Source organism: Oncorhynchus mykiss, chromosome 3, assembly GCF_013265735.2.
Source record: "Oncorhynchus mykiss isolate Arlee chromosome 3, USDA_OmykA_1.1, whole genome shotgun sequence".
Lineage (NCBI taxonomy): Eukaryota > Metazoa > Chordata > Actinopteri > Salmoniformes > Salmonidae > Oncorhynchus > Oncorhynchus mykiss.
This window is the reverse complement of record NC_048567.1, coordinates 33,926,874-33,954,783: the sequence shown is the minus strand read 5'-3', so window position 1 is coordinate 33,954,783 and position 27,910 is coordinate 33,926,874. Positions and strand designations below refer to the sequence as shown.

The 27,910-nt window shown below is 43.2% G+C and overlaps 1 protein-coding gene across 1 annotated transcript; it reads right to left on the bottom strand.

The window, feature by feature from the left end:
* Nucleotides 1-2,790: 2,790 nt before the first annotated feature.
* On the bottom strand, nt 2,791-27,910 carry LOC110519140 (failed axon connections homolog). The gene is made up of 6 exons (XM_021596393.2): nt 26,312-27,910; nt 22,519-22,654; nt 22,089-22,285; nt 8,698-8,915; nt 4,700-4,816; nt 2,791-4,222 (listed from the first exon to the last, which is right to left on the bottom strand). The coding sequence occupies exons 1-6, from the start codon at nt 26,566-26,568 to the stop codon at nt 3,864-3,866; spliced, it is 1,284 nt and encodes a 427-aa protein (XP_021452068.2). The 5' UTR covers nt 26,569-27,910; the 3' UTR covers nt 2,791-3,863.

Genomic DNA, 27,910 nt, shown 5'->3' with positions numbered 1-27,910 from the left:
GTCGCACTGCCACGAGTTATTCATATGTAGAATGGTAAAAACACATCCCAATAATATAACGCAGGTTGATGTTTTTTGGGGATCAGTCAGGTTCTGGAGGCAGCTCTGCCCCATATGATAGCGTCGCCTCTGCTGTTCTCTCATCGAGGGTCTGGTCTACCTATGCTTCTAAAAAAAATATATATTTTCAACAATAGGACAACGCAATTCAATCAAACTCCCTTAAAAATATTTTCTCAATTACAGACACAAAAAAAGTCTAATTAAAAGACACTTGAGAAAAGGTTTAGACAGATCCATGTCTTGGTCCACATTGTTTTGCAATGGTATGTTTCATCATCGGGAGGTAGGGTGAGCATAATCCTAGCAGATTGACATTTTACTGTTTTATTTGGTATTTTGTCCATGTGCCTTTGCAAACAACTATTTACTTTGACATTGCTACTTTGCGAATAAATATGATCTTCTCTCAGGCTCATCCTGATTACACACCTATCAATATTCCAACTTAAATGCCTAGCTACTACACAGACATCCAGTGACCTGTGTCATTGATATACTGCACATGTCTCATTCCATTCATTTGACCTTACCATCTTCTCATCACAATCCCCAGCGTCCTAGGTGCGTTAGTTTTGCCCATTTTAAACATGACAACAAAAATATTGCAAAAATATTGCAAAAATATTGCAAAAAGTGCTGGCACTGTTTTCAAATAAGTGTGAGTTCACTGAGTAAAGAAAGCAAAATCAAACCTGTATGATTCAAACCTGTACGATTCATATTCAACCCCTCTCTTCATAATTTCTGTGCACTATGGCTTAAACCATACCTGGTAATGTAGTCATATTACAGCCCACTATCATTTTTCCGGTCTCTTTCTCTCACACACACAGACACACACAAACACACACCTAAAAGGATAACACTACTTGCTACAAATGGGCCTTTCCATTCTGTTTCAGTAACTTTCTGTATTAGTTTGGTGTTAATACTGTAATAAAGTGAAAACGAATGCAGCTGTTTTTTATCTCAATTTCAAATCATTTCTGGGTAACATGATTGTTTTCAATTCAAATGGCCAACAAGAAACAAAAACAGCTTCTTAGCAAAGAGCAAATTGTCAAGCAAGAATTTAGCTAGGACTGTCTGGTAGTGGTCTGGATGGGGAGGGGAAAACTGAAAACTAGCTGTTATTGGCAGACAGGTTTAGAACTCCATTTCCTAATGGTCTATTCTTATTGGTCTGACTCCATCCCACCAAAACTGACTGACCTTTCAGGCAGTCTTTTCAAACAGCTGTTATATTAAAAGGGTATTATCATCATTTTCACAATATCATTCCAACCTCAGTGTGGAAATATATAAAGTCGAAGTCGGAAGTTTACATACACCTTAGCCAAATACATATAAACTCAGTTTTTCACAATTCCTGACATTTAATCCTAGTAAAAATTCCCTGTTTTAGGTCAGTTAGGATTACCACTTTATTTTAAGAATGTGAAATGTCAGGATAATAGTAGGACAATTATTTATTTCAGCTTTTATTTCTTTCATCACATTCCCAGTGGGTTAGAAGTTTACCTACACTCAATTAGTATTTGGTAGCATTGCCTTTAAATTGTTTAACTTGGGCCAAACGTTTCAGGTAGCCTTCCACAAGCTTCCCACAATAAGCTGGGTGAATTCTGGCCCATTCCTCCTGACAGAGCTGGTGTAACTGAGTCAGGTTTGTAGGCCTCCTTGCTCGCGCACGCTTTTTCAGTTCTGCCCACACATTTTCAATGGGATTGAGGTCAGGGCTTTGTGATGGCCACTCCAATACCCTGACTTTGTTGTCCTTAAGCCATTTTGCCACAACTTTGGAAGTATGTTTAGGGTCATTGGCCATTTGGAAAACCCATTTCCGACCAAGGTTTAACTTCCTGACTGATGTCTTGAGATGTTGCTTGCAAGCCTCCCCCTTTTTCCTCCAAACATAACGATGGTCATTATGGCCAAACAGTTCTATTTTTGTTTCATCAGACCAGGGGACATTTCTCAAAAAAGTACCATATTTGTCCCCATGTGCAGTGGCAAACCGTAGTCTGGCTTTTTTTATGCCGGTTTTGGAGCAGTGGCTTCTTCCTTGCTGAGCGGCCTTCCAGGTTATGTCGATATAGGACTCATTTTACTGTGGATATAGATACTTCTGTACCTGTTTCGTCCAGCATATTTGCAAGGTCCTTTGCTGTTGTTCTGGGATTGATTTGCACTTTTCGCACCAAAGTACGTTCATCTCTAGGAGAGAGAATGAGTCTCCTCCCTGAGCGGTATGACGGCTGCATGGTCCCATGGTGTTTATACTTGCGTCCTATTGTTTGTACAGATGAACGTGGTGCCTTCAGGCATCTGGAAATTGCTCCCAAGGATGAACCAGACTTGTGGAGGTGTAAAAAAAATGTCTGAGGTCTTGAAAGATTTCTTTTGATTTTCCCATGATGTCAAGCAAAGAGGCACTGAGTATGAAGGTAGGCCTTCAAATACATCCACAGGTACACCTCCAATTGACTCAAATAATGTAAATTAGCCTATCAGAAGCTTCTAAAGCCATAACATCATTTTCTGGAATTTTCCAAACTGTTTGAAGGCACAGTCAACTTAGTGTATGTAAACTTCTGACCCACTGGAATGGTGATACAGTGAATTATAAGTGAAATAATCTGTCTGTAAACAATTGTTGGAAAAATTACTTGTGTCATGAACAAAGTAGATGTCCTAACCGACTTGCCAAAGCTATGGTTTGTTATCAACAAATTTGTGGAATGGTTGAAAAACTAGTTGTAATGACTCCAACCCAAGTGTATGTAAACTTCCAACTTCAACTGTATAAAACACAGGAATATCACACTTTGACTGCACTGGGCCTTTAACATTCCAAGTGGCAAAAACTGCAGGACTCGAGACCATAGAGCTAAATAGACAGCAGGATGAATGTATAGATAGAGCACCCTCTAGTGGTGAGATACAAGATTCGGCTCTACAACCAGCCTGTACTGGTAAGTGTACCAGAGTGTTACATCTCCAGTTCCTTTTGCCCATCCCAATCTCCTTTACTAGAGTGAAGTTAGACACAAATGGTTGATGGAAAGGCCAGTGATTGTGGCTGATGCTCAGCAGCAAGCCACAAACCATAGGACTACTGGTAGAATAGCCCACCGTTAGTAAGACACAGACTAGAGCAGCCGCCATAGTAAGCAGACTCTTTATATATATACATATATCACTTTACAATATGTGTCCAAGTCTTAGCAAATTACTGACCCCTGTTCTCTAAAATCCAGTGATTTCGTGTTTCTGCTACCTTCACCATCATCATGGTCTCTCTTTCACTAGTTACATTTCTAAGAAACAGCCGTGTTGCCTGTATTCCATGGACAGACACACCTGTTTTCACCAACAATCTCTCTCAAAATGTTTCACGCTAGCCTGTACCCTGGGACAACTGACACAAATAAGGCAACGTCTGTGATTGTGACATGTTGGCAATGTCACCATCACTCGGGGTGAGGAAATCATAATGCAACGCATGTAACATGGGGTTCGATTTATACGCTCTGCATACAAATACCCAGTTTGTCTGAGTGCACTGATATTACATTGTTAGGATATAGTTTTCAGTCATCATGGAATATAACTGTGCCTCCATGTGTGAGCACAGATCTCTGAAAGAGAGGGAGAGGCAGCAGCAGAAGCGATAACTGTGCCTCTGTGTTCCGCGGCTCTATGGTGCCAATCCAGATAGCAGCGCCCTGATTAGTTTGACGTTCCGGCCGTCTGACCGCCTCAGCCAAAACCACCCCACCTCACTGGATGAGGGTGGGTCAAGGGTTGGGAGGTTTGGGACTGGGGTTGGAAGGGGCAGAATTAGGGGGGTCAGGACTAGGAGGGTCACACTTGAGCTGCGGCTCGTTCTCCGAGCCCGTGCCCACGTCTGAGTCGAACAGCGAGTGGTCCGTATTGGGGGAGTGAGTGTGTGAGTGTGTGTGTTTGTCAGAGGCTTCACTCTCCTCCATGGTGTCTGTCCGGGAGAACAGGCCAAAGTCCATCAGGCATGTAGGAGAGCCCTCGCTGCTGTCAGTGTCTGCTCCGTCATAGCACAGGTCCTCTATGTTCACAAACCACTCAGGCCAGAACTTTCTCCGCATGCGCTCACAGAACATGGCCAAGTTGACGAGCTCGCCTAAAACACAGTGGACAGGGAATAGAGGAAGTAAAGGTTCCAACATCGGTACTCAAGGAAAATGTACATCCGTGTCAGAGTATCCTTTGATTTCCTATTCAAACTTTGATTGTCATATTTTGTACAGTTCGAAAATGAAAATAGACTGGTCTTTGATCTCTGATCAAACATTCTCTAAAGACTGAAACCATGACGAGCAAATGTGCAACAACACTGCACATTACAGTCTTTCACTGTCATCTAGTGGAAGACGTAGGCAAGTACACTTGGATAAAAAAGGAGGACATTGCATCCTATTCTACACCTGCCTTTAAATCTATAGAATAACACATTAGGTACAGAATGTGTTACACAATCTCGATAACAACATACCAGTAACACAATCACAAGGCACACTTTCAAAATCAATCAATTAGGATGCTTTGGTATTGTGAGTATGAGTAAAACATTTCACAGTGGCTGAGAGATTGAACTGACCTTTGATGAGCTTTTCAGGTTGTGTGCCAGGTAGTGTCCACATGGCCTGGGCCAGGTGACCAAACACAGCAGCGTCTACTGTCGACATTTTAGGTCCCATGAAGTACTTCTTATCTCCTGCAGGACAGATGAACAGATGGGGTCAGTAACAAATATCAAACCAACCATCAGCCAACTATAAGAGAACACGATAAGAAAAGCCTGCTGAGTGCCTCAGACTCTTCACGGAGCAGCCTGTAAATTACAAACAAAACAGCGAAAACAATCGTGTATGGGAAGTGGGATTGCGCATTTTGCAACTCATGATTACATCTTCTGTCGTCGTGGGAAAGACGCAGCGTTTAAAACATTTGTAAACAACTGGTTGCAGATCAGAGCCAACCTGGATACTAAGGAGATCCTGGGGGAAATCGACGAGTATCAACAGCATTGTGCTATGGAGGAACAACATACTCCATCGTGGAAAGATCCGGCTAACTCACAAAATATTTTAACCCGACAAAAAAAGAAAGACAGATTAATCTACAGACACGGACGATTTACTTACCATTTATGTAGAGGATAATGCTCTTGGTGGAATCCATGCAACACTTGAAAAACTGTGTGAGGAGATAGCAGGGCTGTGTGGGAGTTTGGAGTTTAGCCAGAGTGAAATTCTCACACTTCAAGGAGAGAACAAGGCACTCTCAGCCAAAGTAACTATCGATTCCAACATGGATTGTCTACTCGGGGAAAACAGGGTGGTGAGGGAGTCGCAACTAGACATACAAAGGCGCAGCATGAGTGAAAATCTAATATTTTCTAGGATTCCTGAGGACCCATCCAATAATCCAGAGGGGGCGATCAGAGTTCATGCAATCCACCTTGAAACTTCCTCTCTAGAGACTGTAAACAAGATGTCTTTCCACCGAGTGCACAGACTCGGAGTAACAAGACCAAGAGTCCCCCGACCTATCATCGAAAAATGTGAACACCACCAACAAAAGGAGCTGATCAAAAGCAGGGAAAGGGAGCTTAAATGGACCAAATTCGGTCTCAATTACCAATTTCCCCGGGAGATAAACGAACGTCCGAAGAGGCTGTATCCTGTACAGAGCAGAGGCGGGAGAGGGGTAAGCGTGCCTTCTCATTGGGGACACACACTTTATAGATGGGACAGCTCTTCCGAGACAGCTTCATAACATCGTGGCTGTACTAAATTCTACGGGGATGTCAGGTTACGAAGAAAAAAGAGCATGGGAACTGTAAAAATATCTGAGAACTATGAAGTTGATATGAACACACACACACTTGATCTCTCTCTCTCTCTCTCTCTACCTCTCACTATTGTCGAGAACTTTTCTCTAATTGAATACGTTTTATTTGTTTATCTATCTTTTCTATGTCTTTGTCTACATGTTTATCTATGTTTACAACAAGCAAGGGGAAGGTATCAGAACAGGGACATTGGGAAATAATAACAACATATTGTATGGGATACCTTTGTACAGTAGTGAAGCCGTCTCTATAGTAATGCAAGGTCTCTTTCATGATCATGTGAAACGTCAAGTGCTATGGAAATGCTGGGATGTGTTTTTCTATGAAAATTCTGTTAGAGGTAATTACGATGAAACTATGATGGTGATACGATATGGATTACAGTTATCATCTTGAATATTAAGGCTATACTCATTTCATGTTACACACAGACACTCAACCATGCAAATTGGCTGGGTTATTATTTATTTAGACGTCACACTTGATAGTCTGTGGCATTGGCTCACAGGCAAACAGGCAAGAGAATAAAACAATTATTGCTAGAACCTGTTTCTTGAATCCTAAATATCAGACATTTGAAATCTCAAATGACCGTCATAATACCTCTTACGGCAGTAACCTTACAAGCACTAATTATGGTCAATTTAGACTGAGAATAGTATCTAGTTATGGTAAGGGGTGAAATAAGTATAGCCAGTTATAATTCTAATGGTTTAGCAAATTATTTTAAAAAAGATCAGTCTTTACATGGCTAAAAGAAAATAAATATAACATATACTGTTTACAGGAAACTCACTCTACATCCAAGTTTTATAGTAACCTCTACAGGATTGGTTTTGCCCCTGCGGGACGGGTGAGCTAACGTGGGCTAATATGATTAGCATGAGGTTGTAAGTAACAAGAACATTTCCCAGGACATAAACATATCTGATATGGGCAGAAAGCTTAAATTCTTGTTAATCTAACTGCACTGTCCAATTTACAGTAGCTATTACAGTGAAATAATACCATGCTATTGTTTGAGGAGAGTGCACAGTTATGAACTTAAATGTATTGATAAACCAATTAGGCACATTTGAGCAGTCTTGATACAACATTTTGAACAGAAATGCAATGGTTCATTGAGTCAGTCTAACTTTGCACATACACTGGTGCCATCTAGTGGCCAAAATCTAAATTGTGCCTAGATTCCTAAGTCATATATTGGCCTTTCTCTTGCATTTCAAAGGTGATGGAACAACAAACAAACAAAAAACATGTTTTTTTCCCAATGTATTATCTTTTACCAGAACTAATGTGTCATAGTCTCCTACATGAATTTCACATTTCCACCAACTTACGTGTTTCCTTTCAAATGGTATCAAGAATATGCATATCCTTGCTTCAGGTGCCGAGCTACAGGCAGTTAGATTTGGGTATGTCATTTTAGGCAAAATTGAAAAAAAGGGTGCGATCTTTGCAATGTCTCATTGAAGATCTAGATAACTTTTCTGTACTCTCTGGACTAAAGCCTAATTATGAGTGTACTATATTACGTATTGGATCTTTAAAAATATATATATATTTTTTTTTACATCACTCTGTAGTTTACCGGTGAAGTAGACATACCTGGTATTCATTTCACAAAATATATAAAATGAGCTCTCTATAATGAATTTCAATAGAAAACTTGTAAAAATAGACCAGATCCTGCAACTATTTATGTGAAAATTGCCCTGATTAACTCCTTAGTCATATCTCAGTTTACTCACTTACTCATGGCGCTGCCTACTCCAGATGATTCGTTTTTCAAATCATATGAGCAAAAAATATTTCACTTTATCTGAGACGTTAAACCAGACAAGATAAAGCGTGCCTCTCTCTATAATGAATATGAACTGGGTGGGTTGAGAATATTCAATATAAAAGCACATATAAAAGCACTAAACCTCTCTATAATAACTTAACTTATTCAAAAGTTTTACTTGAACCCTAAATAGTTCTCAAGTAGATTACGAAGAAAAGCTCATCCATTGTTTAAAAATGACCTTTGTTTTTTGCATTGTTGTTTTCCTTTGTTTTCCTTTTGTTGGTTGTTGGTGCATGGGGGTGGGGACTTATATTCAAAGCATTATAAAGTAAATTCAGATTGCACGTATTACACTACAGTTTACCACCTTGCAAAGAGTTTATGCTAAAATCAATAGACATTCTCTGCTCTTTTCCCGACTAAAATACATTTGAAACACATAATGTAGTTGGAAGCACAGTGCATATACAGTGTCTCACCACTAGAGAGTGGAAGAGGGTAAAATGGAGCTCTGCATAAAGGACAAACCCCACAACAAAGTCAATCTTACAGTGAACTTCAACTGACCCCATGTTATAATTGATACCGGATGATTAGAAAGCCTTCCTTTCCCATTGTTCCTCATATCTCCATCAGTAGCCAATTCCCCAACACTGACAATACTGTGAGAGCGTTGAGAAATTGGCTACATCATAAGTTGTTCTTCAATTGCCCCTAGTCTCTCCCTGAATCCCAAATCAACCCCTAGTCCCTACCACCTGGGTTTTTGTGTAGATCTGAGAGGATTGGATCGCTGTAAGCAATATGGTTGTTCCTCCATTTTGCACTCTGATGGGCCAGGTCTCATATCTACACAAGTACCTAGGCCTAAGGGTAGTGCCCATAGGTTGATTTGGGATTAACCATCTGTCTACTCCTACCCTCCCATCCACCTGTACCCCTCCATACATACCGAGCAGTTCGGCCAGCGTGCGCATGTCCTTCTCCATCAGCTTGTAGACTTCCTTCTTGGAGAAGCGTCCGATGCCATGGCCGTACATCTCCCTTTGCACCATGCTGCTGTTCAGGTGGCTGAGGATCCACTTTAGCATGTCACCGAGAGGACCAGTGACTGACAGCATCTTCTGGGTCTCCTCCAGGTTGTCTACCCACTGGCAATAGGCTATTGTCCTGTTTAGAAACACAAATATACAGGTTATAGTACAGTCTTATATAGAAACACACAGACAGGTTGTCGACTGGCAGTAAGCTATCGTCTTGTATAGTTAGACAAGCATAATACAGGTTATTATCCCAGGGGTAGTATAGTACAATCATATGGAAACACATACACTGTGTGTACAAAACATTAGGATCACCTGCTCTTTCCATGACAGACTGACCAGGTGAATCCAGGCTGCCTGATATACACTGTGTTGTAGGCCTCTAGCAGCCCAGTAGGCAGTAAAACAGGGTGGCAGGGAGAAAGGCAGCTGAGAGAAAGTACGGAATAACGGTCTCAATAACTGCTTCAATATGCAGATAGATTGTAGGTTCCATCAACGTAATTGCATAATTTCCAATCCATATATATATATATATATATATATATATATATATATATATATATATATATATATATATATATATATACACAGTCTTGGCCAAAAGTTTTGAGAATGACACAAATATACATTTTCACAGTCTGCTGCCTCAGTGTCTTTAGATATTTTTGTCAGATGTTACTATGGAATAGTGAGGTATAATTACAAGCATTTCATAAGTATCAAAGGCTTTTAGTGACAATTACATGAAGTTGATGCAAAGAGTCAATATTTGCAGAGTTGACCCTTCTTTTTCAAGACCTCTGCAATCCGCCCTGGCATGCTGTCAATTAACTTCTGGGCCACATCCTGACTGATGGCAGCCCATTCTTGCATAATCAATGCTCGGAGTTTTGTCAGAATTTGTGGGTTTGTGTTTGTCCACCCGCCTCTTGAGGATTGACCACAAGTTCTCAATGGGATTAAGGTCTGGGGAGTTTCCTGGCCATGGACCCAAAATATCAATGTTTTGTTCCCTGAGCCACTTAGTTATCCCTTTTGCCTTATGGCAAGGTGCTCCATCATGCTGAAAAAGGCATTGTTCGTCACCAAACTGTTCCTGGATGGTTGGGAGAAGATGCTCACGGAGGATGTGTTGGTACCATTCTTCATTCATGGCTGTGTTCTTAGGCAAAATTGTGAGTGAGCCCACTCCCTTGGCTGAGAAGCAACTCCACACATGAATGGTCTCAGGATGCTTTACTGTTGTCATGACACAGGACTGATGGTAGCGCTCACCATGTCTTCTCCGGACAAGCTTTTTTCCGGACGCCCCAAACAATCGGAAAGAGGATTCATCAGAGAAAAGGACTTTACCCCAGTCCTCAGCAGTCCAATCCCTGTACCTTTTGCAGAATATCAGTCTGTCCCTGTTGGTTTTCCTGGAGAGAAGTGGCTTCTTTGCTGCCCTTCTTAACACCAGGCAATCCTCCAAGTCTTTGTCTCACTGTGCGTACAGATGCACTCACACCTGCCTGCTGCCATTCCTGAGCAAGCTCTGTACTGGTGGTGCCCCGAACCCGCAGCTGAATTAACTTTAGGAGAAGGTCCTGGCACTTGCTGGACTTTCTTGGGTGCCCTGAAGCCTTCTTAACAACAATTGAACCGCTCTCCTTGAAGTTCTTGATGATCCGATAAATGGTTGATTTAGGTGCAATCTTACTGGCAGCAATTTCCTTGCCTGTGAAGCCCTTTTTGTGCAAAGCAATGATGACGGGCACGTGTTTCCTTGCAGGTAACCATGGATGACAGAGGAAGAACAATGATTCCAAGCACCACCCTCCTTTTGAAGCTTCCATTCTGTTATTTGAACTCAATCAGCATGACAGAGTGATCTCCAGCCTTGTCCTCGTCAACACTCACACCTGTGTTAACAAGAGAATCACTGACATGATCCCAGCTGGTCCTTTTGTGGCAGGGCTGAAATGCAGTGGAAATGTTTTTTGGGGATTCAGTTAATTTGCATGGCAAAGAGGGACTTTGCAATTAATTGCAATTCATCTGATCACTCTTCATAACATTCTGGAGTATATGCAAATTGCCATCATACAAACTGAGGCAGCAGACTTTGTGAAAATTAATATTTATGTCATTCTCAAAACATTTGGCCATGACTGTATATATATATACACATATATACAGTGGGGCAAAAAAATATTTTGTCAGCCACCAATTGTGCAAGTTCTTCCACTTAACAAGATGAGAGAGGCCTGAGAGGCCTGTTTCATCATAGGTACACTTCAACTATGACAGACAAAATGAGAAGAAAAAAAATCCAGAAAATCACATTGTAGGATTTTTTATGAATTTATTTGCAAATTATGGTGGAAAATAAGTATTTGGTCACCTACAAACAAGCAAGATTTCTGTCTCTCACAGACCTGTAACTTCTTCTTTAAGAGGCTCCTCTGTCCTCCCCTCGTTACCTGTATTAATGGCACCTGTTTGAACTTGTTAACAGTATAAAAGACACCTGTCCACAACCTCAAACAGTCACACTCCAAACTCCACTATGGCCAAGACCAAAGAGCTGTCAAAGGACACCAGAAACAAAATTGTAGACCTGCACCAGGCTGGGAAGACTGAATCTGCAATATGTAAGCAGCTTGGTTTGAAGAAATCAACTGTGGGAGCAATTGGGGTCAAAATTATCACAAGAACGGTGAGCAAAAATCCCTTAACCACACGGGGGGACCTAGTGAATGACCTGCAGAGAGCTGGGACCAAAGTAACAAAGCCTACCATCAGTAACACACTACGCCGCCAGGGACTCAAATCCTGCAGTGCCAGACGTGTCCCCCTGCTTAAGCCAGTACATGTCCAGGCACGTCTGAAGTTTGCTAGAGAGTATTTGGATGATCCAGAAGAAGATTGGGAGAATGTCATACGGTCAGATGAAACCAAAATATAACTTTTTGGTAAAAACTCAACTCGTCGTGTTTGGAGGACAAAGAATGCTGAGTTGCATCCAAAGAACACCATACCTACTGTGAAGCATGGGGGTGGAAACATCATGCTTTGGGGCTGTTTTTCTGCAAAGGGACCAGGACGACTGATCCGTGTAAAGGAAAGAATGAATGGGGCCATGTATCGTGAGATTTTGAGTGAAAACCTCCTTCCATCAGCAAGGGCATTGAAGATGAAACGTGGCTGGGTCTTTCAGCATGACAATGATCCCAAACACACCGCCCGGGCAATGAAGGAGTGGCTTCGTAAGAAGCATTTCAAGGTCCTGGAATAGCCAGTCTCCAGATCTCAACCCCATAGAAAATCTGTGGAGGGAGTTGAAAGTCCGTGTTGCCCAGCAACAGCCCCAAAACATCACTGCTCTAGAGGAGATCTGCATGGAGGAATGGGCCAAAATACCAGCAACAGTGTGTGAAAACCTTGTGAAGACTTACAGAAAACATTTGACCTCTGTCATTGCCAACGAAGGGTATATAACAAATTATTGAGATAAACTTTTGTTATTGACCAAATACTTATTTTCCACCATAATTTGCAAATAAATTCATTAAAAATCCTACAATGTGATTTTCTGGATTTTTCTTTCTCATTTTGTCATAGCTGAAGTGTACCTATGATGAAAATTTACAGACCTCTCTCATCGTTTTAAGTGGGAGAACTTGCACAATTGGTGGCTGACTAAATACTTTTTTTGCCCCACTGTACATACACACACATACATATACACACACACTACCGTTCAAAAGTTTGCGGTCACTTAGAAATGTCCTTGTTTTTTAAAGAAAAGCAAAAAAAAATATCCATTAAAATAATATCAAATTGATCAGAAATACAGTGTAGACATTGTTCATGTTAATGTTAATCTTTCTACTGACTCTGAAAAACACCAAAAGAAAGATACCCAGGGTCTCTTCTCATCTGCATGAACGTGCCTTAGGCATGCTGCAAGGAGGCATGAGGACTGCAGATGTGGCCAGGGCAATGAATTGCAATGTCCGTACTATGAGACGTCCAAGACAGCGCTACAGGGAGACAGGACAGACAGCTGATCGTCCTCGCAGTGGCAGACCATGTGCAACAACAAATCAAATCAAATCAAATTGTATTTGTCACATACACATGGTTAGCAGATGTTAATGCGAGTGTAGCGAAATGCTTGTGCTTCTAGTTCCGACAATGCAGTAATAACCAACAAGTAATCTAACTAACAATTCCAAAACTACTGTCTTGTACACAGTGTAAGGGGATAAAGAATATGTACATAAGGATATATGAATGAGTGATGGTACAGAGCAGCATAGGCAAGATACAGTAGATGGTATCGAGTACAGTATGTACAAATGAGATGAGTATGTAAACAAAGTGGCATAGTTTAAAGTGGCTAGTGATACATGTATTACATAAGGATACAGTCGATGATATAGAGTACAGTATATACGTATGCATATGAGATGAATAATGTAGGGTAAGTAACATTATATAAGGTAGCATTGTTTAAAGTGGCTAGTGATATATTTACATCATTTCACATCAATTCCCATTATTAAAGTGGCTGGAGTTGAGTCAGTGTCAGTGTGTTGGCAGCAGCCACTCAATGTTAGTGGTGGCTGTTTAACAGTCTGATGGCCTTGAGATAGAAGCTGTTTTTCAGTCTCTCGGTCCCAGCTTTGATGCACCTGTACTGACCTCGCCTTCTGGATGATAGCGGGGTGAACAGGCAGTGGCTCGGGTGGTTGATGTCCTTGATGATCTTTATGGCCTTCCTGTGACATCGGGTGGTGTAGGTGTCCTGGAGGGCAGGTAGTTTGCCCCCGGTGATGCGTTGTGCAGACCTCACCACCCTCTGGAGAGCCTTACGGTTGAGGGCGGAGCAGTTGCCGTACCAGGCGGTGATACAGCCCGCCAGGATGCTCTCGATTGTGCATCTGTAGAAGTTTGTGAGTGCTTTTGGTGACAAGCCGAATTTCTTCAGCCTCCTGAGGTTGAAGAGGCGCTGCTGCGCCTTCTTCACAATGCTGTCTGTGTGAGTGGACCAATTCAGTTTGTCTGTGATGTGTATGCCGAGGAACTTAAAACTTGCTACCCTCTCCACTACTGTTCCATCGATGTGGATAGGGGGGTGTTCCCTCTGCTGTTTCCTGAAGTCCACAATCATCTCCTTAGTTTTGTTGACGTTGAGTGTGAGGTTATTTTCCTGACACCACACTCCGAGGGCCCTCACCTCCTCCCTGTAGGCCGTCTCGTCATTGTTGGTAATCAAGCCTACCACTGTTGTGTCGTCCGCAAACTTGATGATTGAGTTGGAGGCGTGCGTGGCCACGCAGTCGTGGGTGAACAGGGAGTACAGGAGAGGGCTCAGAACGCACCCTTGTGGGGACCCAGTGTTGAGGATCAGCGGGGAGGAGATGTTGTTGCCTACCCTCACCACCTGGGGGCGGCCCGTCAGGAAGTCCAGTACCCAGTTGCACAGGGCGGGGTCGAGACCCAGGGTCTCGAGCTTGATGACGAGCTTGGAGGGTACTATGGTGTTGAATGCCGAGCTGTAGTCAATGAACAGCATTCTCACATAGGTATTCCTCTTGTCCAGATGGGTTAGGGCGGTGTGCAGTGTGGTTGAGATTGCATCGTCTGTGGACCTATTTGGGCGGTAAGCAAATTGGAGTGGGTCTAGGGTGTCAGGTAGGGTGGAGGTTATATGGTCCTTGACTAGTCTCTCAAAGCACTTCATGATGACGGAAGTGAGTGCTACGGGGCGGTAGTCGTTTAGCTCAGTTACCTTAGCTTTCTTGGGAACAGGAACAATGGTGGCCCTCTTGAAGCATGTGGGAACAGCAGACTGGTATAGGGATTGATTGAATATGTCCGTAAACACACCGGCCAGCTGGTCTGCGCATGCTCTGAGGGCGCGGCTGGGGATGCCGTCTGGGCCTGCAGCCTTGCGAGGGTTAACACGTTTAAATGTCTTACTCACCTCGGCTGCAGTGAAGGAGAGACCGCATGTTTTCGTTGCAGGCCGTGTCAGTGGCACTGTATTGTCCTCAAAGCGGGCAAAAAAGTTATTTAGTCTGCCTGGGAGCAGGACATCCTGGTCCGTGACTGGGCTGGATTTCTTCCTGTAGTCCGTGATTGACTGTAGACCCTGCCACATGCCTCTTGTGTCTGAGCCGTTGAATTGAGATTCTACTTTGTCTCTGTACTGACGCTTAGCTTGTTTGATAGCCTTGCGGAGGGAATAGCTGCACTGTTTGTATTCGGTCATGTTACCAGACACCTTGCCCTGATTAAAAGCAGTGGTTCGCGCTTTCAGTTTCACGCGAATGCTGCCATCAATCCACGGTTTCTGGTTAGGGAATGTTTTAATCGTTGCTATGGGAACGACATCTTCAACGCACGTTCTAATGAACTCACACACCGAATCAGCGTATTCGTCAATGTTGTTGTCTGACGCAATACGAAACATGTTCCAGTCCACGTGGTGGAAGCAGTCTTGGAGTGTGGAGTCAGCTTGGTCGGACCAGCGTTGGACAGACCTCAGCGTGGGAGCCTCTTGTTTTAGTTTTTGTCTGTAGGCAGGGATCAACAAAATGGAGTCGTGGTCAGCTTTTCCGAAAGGGGGGCGGGGCAGGGCCTTATATGCGTCGCGGAAGTTAGAGTAACAATGATCCAAGGTCTTTCCACCCCTGGTTGCGCAATCGATATGCTGATAAAATTTAGGGAGTCTTGTTTTCAGATTAGCCTTGTTAAAATCCCCAGCTACAATGAATGCAGCCTCCGGATGAATGGTTTCCAGTTTGCAAAGAGTTAAATAAAGTTCGTTCAGAGCCATCGATGTGTCTGCTTGGGGGGGGATATATACGGCTGTGATTATAATCGAAGAGAATTCTCTTGGTAGATAATGCGGTCTACGTTTGATTGTGAGGAATTCTAAATCAGGTGAACAGAAGGATTTGAGTTCCTGTATGTTTCTTTCATCACACCATGTCACGTTAGTCATAAGGCATACGCCCCCGCCCCTCTTCTTACCAGAAAGTTGTTTGTTTCTGTCTGCGCGATGTGTGGAGAAACCCGTTGGCTGCACCGCTTCGGATAGAGTCTCTCCAGTGAGCCACATTTCCGTGAAGCAAAGAACGTTACAGTCTCTGATGTCCCTCTGGAATGCTACCCTTGCTCGGATTTCATCAACCTTGTTGTCAAGAGACTGGACATTGGCAAGAAGAATGCTAGGGAGTGGTGCACGGTGTGCCCGTCTCCGGAGTCTGACCAGAAGACCGCCTCGTTTCCCTCTTTTTCGGAGTTGTTTTTTTTGGGGGTCGCTGCATGGAATCCACTCAGTTGTCCTGTTTGTAAGGCAGAACACAGGATCCGCGTCGCGAAAAACATATTCTTGGTAGTACTGATGGTGAGTTGATGCTGATCTTATATTCAGTAGTTCTTCTCGACTGTATGTAATGAAACCTAAGATGACCTGGGGTACTAATGTAAGAAATAACACGTAAAAAAACAAAAAACTGCATAGTTTCCTAGGAACGCGAAGCGAGGCGGCCATCTCTGTCGGCGCCGGAAGTAGGAAGCCTGCACAGGATCGGTACATCCAAACATCACATCTGCGGGACAGGAACAGGATGGCAACAACAACTGCCAGAGTTACACCAGGAACACACAATCCCTCCATCAGTGCTCAGACTGTCCGCATTAGGCTGAGAGAGGCTGGACTGGGGGCTTGTATGCCTGTTGTAAGGCAGGTCCTCACCAGACATCACTGGCAACAACGTCGCCTATGGGCACAAACCCACCGTCACTGGACCAGAAAGGACTGGCAAAAAGTGCTCTTCACTTACGAGTTGCGGTTTTGTCTCACCAGGGGTGATGGTCAGATTCGCATTTATCGTTGAACGAATGGGCGTTACAGAGGCCTGTACTCTGGAGCGGGATCAATTTGGAGGTGGAGGTCCTTTGCTGTTGTTCTGAGATTGATTTGCACTTTTTGCACCAAAGTAAGTCCATCTCTAGGAGACAGAACGTGTCTCCTTCCTGAGCGGTATGACGGCTTTGTGGTCCATTGATGTTTATACTTGCATACTATTGTTTGTACAGATGAACGTGGTACCTTCAAGCGTTTGGAAATTGCTCCCAAGGATGAACCAGACATGTGGAGGTCTACAATTTTTTTAGATTTTAGATTTTTCCAATGATGTCAAGCTAAGAGGCACTGAATTTGAAGGTAGGCCTTGAAATACTTTCACAGGTACACCTCCAATTGACAGAAGCCATGACATCATTTTCTGGAATTTTCCAAGCTGTTTAAAGGCACATTCAACTTAGTATATGTAAACTTCTGACCTTCTGTGATAAAGTGAATTATAAGTGAACTAATCTGTCTGTAAACAATTGTTGGAAACCGACTTGCCAAAACTATAGTTTGTTAACAAGAAATTTGTGGAGTGGTTGAAATGGAGTTTTAAGGACTCCAACCTAAGTGTATGTAAACTTCTGACTTCACCTGTATGTGACAATGCTGTTCATTGACTACAGCTCAGCGTTCAACACCATAGTGCCCACGAAGCTCATCACTAAGCTAAGGACTCTTGGACTAAACACCTCCCTCTGCAATTGGATCCTGGACTTCCTGACAGGCCCCCACCATGTGGTAAGAGTAGGCAACAACACGTCTGCCACGCTGATCCTTAACACTGGGGCCCCTCAGGGGTGTGTACTTAGTCCCCTCCTGTATTCCCTGTTCACCCACGACTGCGTGGCCAAACACAACTCCAACACCGTCATTATGTTTGCTGACAACAGTGGTAGGCCTGATCACTGACAACGATGAGACGGCCTATAGGGAGGAGGTCTGAGAACTGGCAGTGTGGTGCCAGGACAACAACCTCTCCCTCAATGTGAGCAAGACTAAGGAGCTGATCGTGGATTACAGGAAAAGGCGGGCCAAACAGGCCCCCATTAACATTGACAGGGCTGTAGTGGAGCGGGTCGAGAGTTTCAAGTTCCTTGGTGTCCCCATCATCAACAAACTATCATGGTCCAAACATACCACGACCGTAGTGAAGAGGGCACGACAAAACCTTTTCCCCCTCAGGAGAAAAATATTTGTCATGGGTCCACAGATGCTCAAAAGGTTCTATAGCTGCACCATCGAGAGCATCCTGACCGGTTGCATCACCGCCTGGTATGGCAACTGCTCGGCATCTGACCGTAAGGCGCTACAGAGGGTAATGCGAATGGCCCAGTTCATCACTGGAGCCCAGCTTCCTGCCATCCAGGAGCTATATAATACCCTGCTGACCCTGCTCATCATCTATGAGCTTTTGAACATCTTGGCCATGTTCTGTTATAATCTCCACCCGGCACAGCCAGAAGAGGACTGGCCACCCTTCATAACCTGGTTCCTCTCTAGGTTTCTTCCTAAAGGTTCTGTTCTTTCTAGGGAGTTTTTCCTAGCCACCGTGCTTCTACACCTGCATTGCTTGCTGTTTGGGATTTTAGGCTGGGTTTCTGTACAGCACTTTGTGATATCAGCTGATGTAAGATGGGCTTTATAAATCCATTTGATTGATTGATAATAGGCGGTGTCAGAGGAAAGCCCATAAAATTGTCAGAGACTCCAGTCCCCCAAGTTACAGACTGTTTTCTCTGCTACCACACGGCAAGCTGTACCGGGGCGCCAAGTCTAGGACCAAAAGGCTCCTCAACAGCTTCTCGCCCCAAGCTGAACGATTCATAAAATCGCCACCGGACAATTTACATTGACCCCACCCCCCCTCCTTTTGTACGCTGCTGTATGTTCGCTGTTTGTTATCTTTGCATAGTCGCTTTGCCCCCACCTAGATGTACAGATTACCTCAACTAGCCTGCACCTCTGCACACTGACTCGGTACCGGTGCCCCCTGTATATAGCCTCGTTATTGTTATTCTTATTGTGTTACTTTTTATTATTACTTTTTATTTTAGTCTACTTAGTAAATATTTCCTTCTCCTTGAACTGCACTGTTGGTTAAGGGCTTGTAAGTAAGAATTTCACAGTAAAGTCTACACTTGTTGTATCCGGCGCATGTGACAAATAAAGTTTGATTTGATAATGTGTTGTGTTTTTTATTTTACCATACCATCTCTCCATCACCTGCTCCACCACTCTAAGGCAATGAGATCACAGAGACATTTTGAATTAATAATTCACCTTCAATTATCAGGACAAAAGCAATGAATGTATTGTGATAATTAACAGTCAGCTCTCTAGACAAAAAAAGATTGAGCTGTCTTGAAAAGGATCTGAGGGGAAATTTGCTTCAGGGGCTTAACCAGACAAACCTGAGATCAACCTGAGATCAAATCATATACCTATTTCAATGATTTCAATATCATTAAACAGTGCTCTTACTTGTGACAACTCGAGCTCTACACAATAGGAATGGAAGACAAATGACAATCTTTACTAAACCAGACACTGAACTTAATACACAGTACACGTACGTTGTGAACTAACAGCACAATCTCCCAGACCAGGGCCCAGATTCACAAAACACCTCTTATGCAAAAGCTTCTTAAGAAAAAAAAGAAGAAGTTCATAAGTTAATTCGTAAGTGAAATTCCTCAACAATATCTTTAGGTTTCAAGATTTTCTTACAAACTTCTCAAATATCTTCTGACGAATCTTCTTAAGATGTTTAGCAAGCTGTTAATGGCAATCATGTTAACATATTTCCTACAGAGATTAGATGTTCTTGGGTTTAAAATAAGTGAGTGAATTAAACATGTTCAATTGCTTTCATGAGCTTAGTCTCTCACTGCCCTGAATTTAAGGGTTTAGCTATATTGGAATTAAGAACAAATCCTCAAATTGTATTTTCAATAATCTAATGTCTTCTTAACGTTTTGCTTAAGGAGAAACATAAGAAATAGCGCAATAAATGTCCAATAACCTTTGAGGAATATCAACTTTGCTTAACTTTCTTCATAAGTCTATAGTTAAGAAGGTTTTAAGAATCTGGGCCCTGAGGCATATCTCTGTCACAGAGCAGCCTTCCTCTTCGTGCTGTCATAGCAACATCAATCATGCTAATTTACGGGCCTGAAGAGCTGTATATGATCTCAGCACGCTGTGACCCATGCTGCTAACCTCAGCTGGCCAAACAGCGCAACAAGCAGCCCCATAGTCCTGCACAGCCATTAATAATGTAATCAATAGTAAACACAGCCTGCGAGAGGGAGGGGGAAAGAGGAGAGAGAGTAGAGAAGGAGGTGATAAGAGGAAAAGAAGACGGGAGGAAAACAGAGAGCAAGAGAAAGGGAGTGGAAATGAGAGTTATATGAATTGCCCCTTACTCGACAGCTGCAGAGCAATATTATGGAACCCCCGCCCCCCTCCAATTCATGGCTCTGGTTCTGAATGAGATTCACAAGATCTAATGCACAGAAACATGTTACCGACTGATTTCTCGCCCTGTAAATATTGTAGAAAAGAGCTTGATGAGCAAGTATGCCCTCTTTTCTTTGACATTCATGCTCAGACACAAATGCTTGTAGATGTGTCATTCATCCGACTACCTTTCCCTGGGCCCCAACCGGGAAAGGCTCAGCTTGCATCCAAAATGGCACCCTGTTCCTTACAAAGTAGTGCACTATATCAGGAATAGGGTGCCATTTGGAATGCAGGATCAGTGACTTCCCAGCAGAAGCCTCACCAGTACAGATGCCCAGCAGTGACTCACCAATAATGTGGAGTCCCACCCTTCTATATACTGTAAGTAGATCGGTAATGTAGCTGTGTGGATGACCACTTGGGAACACTAGAGTGAGCGAGCTTAGCCAGTCCCAATTCATTCCCAACTCTCCCATTGGCCCTAACCCTTCAATCTCTTCCCATCTGTACGGTGGAAGCAATATGGTGGAAACTTCACCACTACCCTGCGTCTACACTTCATGACCAAGAGTATGTGGACACCTGCTCGTCAAACATCTCATTCCAAAATCATGGGCATTAATGTGGAGTTGTTCCCCCCCATTTGCTGCTATAAAAGCCTTCACTCTCCTAGAAAGGTTTTCCACTAGATGTTGGAACATTGCTGCGGGGACTTGCTTCCATTCAGTCACAAGAGCATTAGTGAGGTCGGGCACTGATGCGATTATGTCTGGGTCGCAGTCGGCGTTCCAATTCATCCCAAAGGTGTTCGATGGGGTTGAGGTCAGGGTTTTGTGCAGGCTAGTCAAGCTCTTCCACACCAATCTCAGCAAACCATTTTTGTATGGGCCTCACTTTGTGCACGGGGGCATTGTCATGCTGAAACAGGAAAGGGCCTTCCCCAAACTATTGCCACAAAGTTGGAAGCACAGGATCGTCTAAATTGTCATTGAATGGTGTAGCGTTAAGATTTCGCTTCACTGGAACTAAGGGGCCTTGCCCAAACTATGAAAAACAGCCCCAGACCATTATTCCTCCTCCACCAAACTTTATAGCTAGCACTATGCATTGGGGCAGGTAGCGTTCTCCTGGCATCTGCCAAACCCAGATTCGTCTGTCGGACTGCCAGATGGTGAAGGGTGTTTCATCACTCCAGAGAACACCTTTCCATTGCTCCAGTCCAATGGCGGGGAGATTTACACCACACCAACCGACGCTTGGCATTGCGCATGGTGTTCTTAGGCTTGTGTGCAGCTGCTCGGCCATGGAATACCTGTTCATGAAGCGTCTGACGAACAGTTATTGTGCTGACGTTGCTTTCAGAGGCAGTTTGGAACTCTGTAGTGAGCGTTGCAACTGAGGAAAGACGGGTTTTTTTACGCGCGCTTCAGGACTTGGCAGACCCGTTCTGTGAGCTTGTGTGGCCTACCGCATCACGGCTGAGCTGTCGTTGTTTCAAGTCGTTTCCACTTCACAATAAGAGCACTTACAGTTGACCGGGGGCAGCTCTAGCAGGGCAGACATTTGACGAACTGACTTGTTAAAAAGGTGGCATCCTATGACGGTGCCATGTTGAAATTCACTGAGTTCTTCCGTGAGGCCATTCTGTTGCCAATATTTTGCTATGGAGATTGCATGGCAGTGTGCTCGATTTTATACACCTGTCAGCAACGGGTGTGGCTGAAATAGCTGAATCCACTAATTTGAAAGGGTGTCCACATACATTTGTATATCTAGTGTACCTATCTAAACTCTTCAGACATGCTAACATCAAGGGTTAATGGCCAAGGGGGAGGGTAGGGAGCAATTTGGGAATGGCTGTGACATATGGAGTCACCACTGTAGCTTTGGAGGACCCGTGGGTATATTAATTGACTGAGTCACCAGTAGAGGTGCTCCTCCACCATCTTGGTGACAGCCCGGGACACGGCTCTTTCCTGGGGACTGAGGTTCTTGTTGAGGTTGACGCCCAGCTTCTCTTCCAGGAAGTCAATGATGAACTCTGGCCCCGACACCTGCTGCCGGTTATACTCAATCCAAGGCATCTTGCCCTGTGGAGAGAGCTTCCCATCAAAGTAGTTCTGCAAGGGGGAGAACAGAATGGGGTTCAGCACTGGGAAATTGACAAACTCTAGTTGTATCCGAATATGTAGGACTGGTTTACCAGACTCAGATTAATCCCTGGACATAAAAAAAACATGGATAAGGAGCATTTCCATTTAAAGTGCTTTTAAGTCCAGGAATGTAAGATTCATCTGTGTGCAGGAAACCAGTACTTTTCAAGTTCTACTTTATCATACACAGACTATTGTACCTGGTAGGGCAGGTCAACCATGCGTAGGTAGGTCTCCATCTTGAGGCAGAATGGTGAGAGGCTGGGGACCCCCGTGTTTGGCCTTGAGAACTGATGGAGGATGATGGCATCTTTAGAGTCCAACTCCTGCTCCTTCCTGGAAAACACCCGGGGAGACAAAATGCCAGCTGAAAAGGTGTGCTATACTGAGGCAACAGAAAACTACACAAGTGGGAGCCCCCATGAGATGAAATACTTGTTAAAACAGTTGTTATCTCTGTGGCAGCCACTTCAAAAGTGATCCAAAGTTTCTGTGCCAACAGTACAGCTATTCCCAGGTCAGTTTGTGGTTGTAGGAACATTATCATACCTCAACCCTAATTGGAGATCAGAGAGGAGAGAGTACGACTAGTTACAGCGCTGTTTCTGGCTCTTAGTAATCTGACTGGGAGGATTAGGGTCTCACTTGACGCATATTATAGCATGGTGACATAGCAGCGAGAGGAACTATTCTGCAATTCCCTGAGTACTGTCTTACACAGGGCATTTCCATACAAAGGCCGATGAGCACCAACATGTGAAGTTCATAGAAGCATGTCAAATTGTGTGTCAAATAAAAGCGAAGAGTCTATATATTTTTTAATTAAGGCATCTATACATTCTATTATCAAAAACCCACATATCTTTAAGATGTTTCCTAATTTCTCTTCATCAAGAGGGAGGATAATGACATTTCACAGAAGTAACAAGTAAATGTACACCTACCAAGTAGTTATAGTGTTTTTACTGATATCAAGTTGGTCTATGAATTAAGTAATTAAAACTCATAATTCTATTACCAAATCGGTACCGGAATTACTGCAAAATCAGTAACAGAATAACTGCAATTGAATTGGCTAAAATGGGAAATCATACAAGTCACGTCACACTTGGGTCACCTGCTACTGTCCTACCTTCCACTGGCATACTGTTATGTTCAGCTCATAACTGTTTTCCCCTTTCCGTCCCCTGTTGGTCAAATCAGAGAGGAAGAGGCGAAGCGAGAAGGTTTACTCCTGCCAAAATCTGTCCACGACAAGCGGACCGATAAGCAGACTGCCTGCCTTCCCACCTTTGGGACAACAACTCCCATTGTTAGGGCAGAGACAAGACCATCTTGCCATTATATACAGTATCTCAGGTCAAAGCAAGACTGTAATGACAGTCTGGATAACCCCTCCCTTTCTCTCTGCTGCTCTCTCTCTCTATTTTTTCTCTCTCCGGTTAATGTCATGTCTCCCGGCTCTTACTGAATCCTACTCTCTTTCCATTTACTGTAACCAGCATCCTCACCCACTGATCCCTGACGGACACCGGACCTCATTGGACATTGAAAAGTAGTTGGAATTTGGTCAGTCCGTCCTGGCCAGACCAAATCTGAACCAATCAAAGATGTTTATGTTTCACAGGTTTGGACAGCACAGTACAGTAGAGCACAGTACAGGTGGTGTACTGTACAGTACTGTGCTGTGCTGAACTCTACTGTATTGTGCTCTACTGTGATGTCCAAACTTGTGAAACATTGACGTCTATGGTTGTTTTAGATTGGGTCTGGTTCGGACCAACCAAATGTGGTCTTGTTTGGGGGGTGGAGCTCAATACAATAATATCCACTGTGTAGAATAATACCCAGATATTCAAAAGAAGGATAATGCATATTTCTACATTTGTTTACCTTTTCAGGATACACCACCATGAAAATAATCATATTCATATCCATAATTAGCATTTTTTTTGTGTAGTACAGATCATGGACCCATTATGTAGTTTAGTTACTGTAATTCTATTACCAGATGTAAATCTACTTCACCTAGTGTAGTTCAATAACAAACAAAACAATTCTAACTCAAGGTGTCATGTCATAGCTTACACCCCATTCTTTCAGCAGATAAATATCTGCTCAGAAGTAAGATAAATGAACAGTTTTTGGAAAACATGGTCGCATCAAAAACTGAGGGAGATTTTTTCTGTTACAAAACTTTGCATCTGCACAGCTCTTCCAGTAAATGTAAGTTTGTGAAATCTTTCTGTGTAAATTGTTCAAAGTAGTCTTGGCGCATATAGTGCTGTATGGCTTGTTACACTTTAAAAATCAAATGTTTTGGGTTGGCATAAATTGTGAAATAAATGTTGACAAATCTAAGTCAAAGTGTAATTCTGTTACTGTTGAATGGCCCTAGAACAACCTGTCCCCTCACTATATTCAAGTCACCCGTCTAAACACTCCTGCACACAAGGTACACACAGATACAATACACCATTTTAAGATAATGAGATAGATATTGAAAGGGTAAAGTCCTCATCATACTACTGACTCCGTGGTATTCAATGGGACTACAGCAGAAGAAACTCTAGGATTTGCCTGAACTTCTATTTCAATCCTCTACTACCCTTGAAATCAAGGCCTGGGAGGTTAATCGTGCTTGTGAACATTTGATAGAGTCCACACATTTCTACTCCACAGTTTATAAACGGAGAGTGTGGGTGACTGACACTGACATCTCTTTAGGCTTCAATAATTAAACAGCCTACAGTACAGGGGCGTGCTGCCTTGCAATGACTCTAGTTCTTACCTAAATTCATTTGATGAATTATAGCCACATATCATGTCCAAGAGAGCAGGATTGGACTCCATCTAAAGTCAGTTGCATCATCAGGCATTTTGTAACACCTTGAAATTAAAATTCATTTCTGGAAATAAATAGGACATGATAGCCTACTTTGGCTAATAAAATGTATAGGCTAGGTCTTCGGTACAATAGTCTTGCGCAGGACAGTCTGCGACCTGATAAACAACTCACATTCCCACAAAATGTCGCTGTCCATGGTGCTGAAACCATCGAAACGGTCGAAAGGCGACGTCTCAGTCCATTTTCCCAATGGTGCGGAAATTCTGGACCGTGTCGAAGAAACACTATTGTATTTAGGCCTAGATTACAGGGGGTCCCTTTGAGAAGAAGCACTCAAAAGGGGTGGCATAGAATAACACACATGCTGCAGATTTACTGTCAACATGTAGTTTTCTATGGTAGAAGCATGACAGTAGTAGGCGTATGCGACGTGATTCAACAAATGGTTCCAAATGAGGAAATGCAAAAACTAGTCCTCTTAGAGTGTGACAGATTATATGGAGCCACCGTTACCGAATGTACCATGGGCCTAATGTACCATAGGCCTAAATGCTTGACTGGGGACTGCGTGGGGACAGTAGCGCCATTCATTACGTTAACAATAGGCCTGGATTAATCTTCCCTCTCAGAGATTAAACCAGACGCATTTCATTCAACAGTAGGCCACAAAACGTCCGCTTCCACTAAACATTCTGACACCACTGCTGCAGCGCTAGAGAAATTCATATTTTACGCTCAAGACATGGCACAAGACCTGACGCGTGATTTTCCACTTTCAACTATTTTTTTCCATCACCTGTCCTTGCCTCCTTGGGAACGAGATCATCAAAGAGCTGTACAATCTAGCCCACAGTGCAAGAACAGATGATTCCGCGAATACATGAACAAATGTGAACAAACGAGAGCAGTATTCTGTTATTCAGAGATCTGTCAAGAGCAGCTGATCAGAGGAGACAGCAAGCGCGCACACCCAGCCCATCCCCGAGGGTATGAAAGGCGTTTATCATTATAGATCATTATTGTGAATATTGTATATTAGGCCTACGCAAAACACAGCCCAAGCATCACACAAATGCACACATTTGATCATGTGAACCAATACCGTTGTCATGTGTGGCATATTTGTTTGCCATTGTATATCCTACCTGATGGCGAGCAGCTCATGTAATAGATAGGCAGCAGCGGCGAGGAGGGCACCGCCGGTGATATAGATGGTCTTCTTCCACCAGGAATCCGACCCCAATCCCGACATGATCCCACCGTAGTCCCGTAAAGGGATTGCGACGATATAGCCATAAAGAGAGTGTGGCTCGTCGGAACCACATATCCCCAAGGGCACGCTGTGATTCCGCCCGAGTTCAACCACACAAGGTCGGGACGTGGCGAAACCAGAACCCCACATACTCTTATCAATCGCCGCGTGGCGCCTGCGTCCTCTCGCAAACCACTATCGCCTTCATCAGTCTGTCACAACAGTCCTATGCTGCATGGCGATATGCTATTTAATCTGCCAAACATTAGAAACAGACATCTTCCGGCCTGAGCTCGGCATCCTCCGCCAGCCCTCGGAGCCTTTGTCCGTTCCAATGGAAACGAGTAGCAGACGGTGAGCGCTCCCCTCACATCTGAGCCTTGGCGATAGCAAAACCACCACACAATACAGGGCAATAGGCCAGGCCTTATATCATGATGATAAAGACATCTGCAAATTACACATTTTATTTAAGTACATTGATTTCTAAATGCCAATTAAATGGATTAAGCAATGCATTTTCACCAAGTCCTGCAATATCTCCATAGCAACCCATAGCAACATTATTTGCATGGACCAACCTATATACAGTAGGCTTTGCATTTAGCCACTATTGACTGCACAACACTCTTCGAGTGCTATAACGACTGGCGCACGTTCAACAACAATATGCGTGCATAGCAGGTGCATGCTTCTGACTACTTTTACTGCAGAGTGAGTATAACCGACTACAGCTACTTATACCTAATAATACCTAATATTGCGAAGCAACTTAGCTTGAAAGTAGGAGCAGTCCTCCATAGGAATGAATGGAATTCTACACTATTAAATTAACATTATAATAATATAGTATTAAATTAAACGTTAAGAACAAAATTACATATATTTAAGTATTTTGTTGTGGTGGGGACAGTAACATTAGTCATTTCTTTAAATTATACTTGGAAGATAAAAAAAAAAGTTTTATGTTTAATAATACAATAGAAAGTATGCATTGAGGTGTTTGTAATATAATACGTGGCAAAAACGAATGTAGACATTAATAAATGTATTTCTATGGCTTCCAAAATATACAATAATGTATATCAGTCAGTGTGGATATAAATAATTTGTGCCAACCTAGTGCCGCCTGCATCCGCGCGCTCTGCTTTTCCCAAAAGGTTCGGTTCATAGTAGTTCTGAAACCGTATTCATTGATCAGTTTATGATTGCTTCCTGCAGATTCACTTTTTCTTTAAATATATATTCAATAAGAAGGCTTATACATCCAAAATCCTTACTGCAGAGCTATTCTGCAAGAAGAGCGCGCACTCCAGCGGCTTCGTGGTCGAGCGCTCATGTCACTGGAGGTAGACTCGAGTGTACTGGACAAATTGTAGACATGTTCATCCTGCTCTGCTCAATTTATGGCAGAGGAATCTTATGCTGCTTAAGTATGTGACTGAAAACCATCAAATGACTGTTCTATAGCCTACATCGACCCATAATCAAT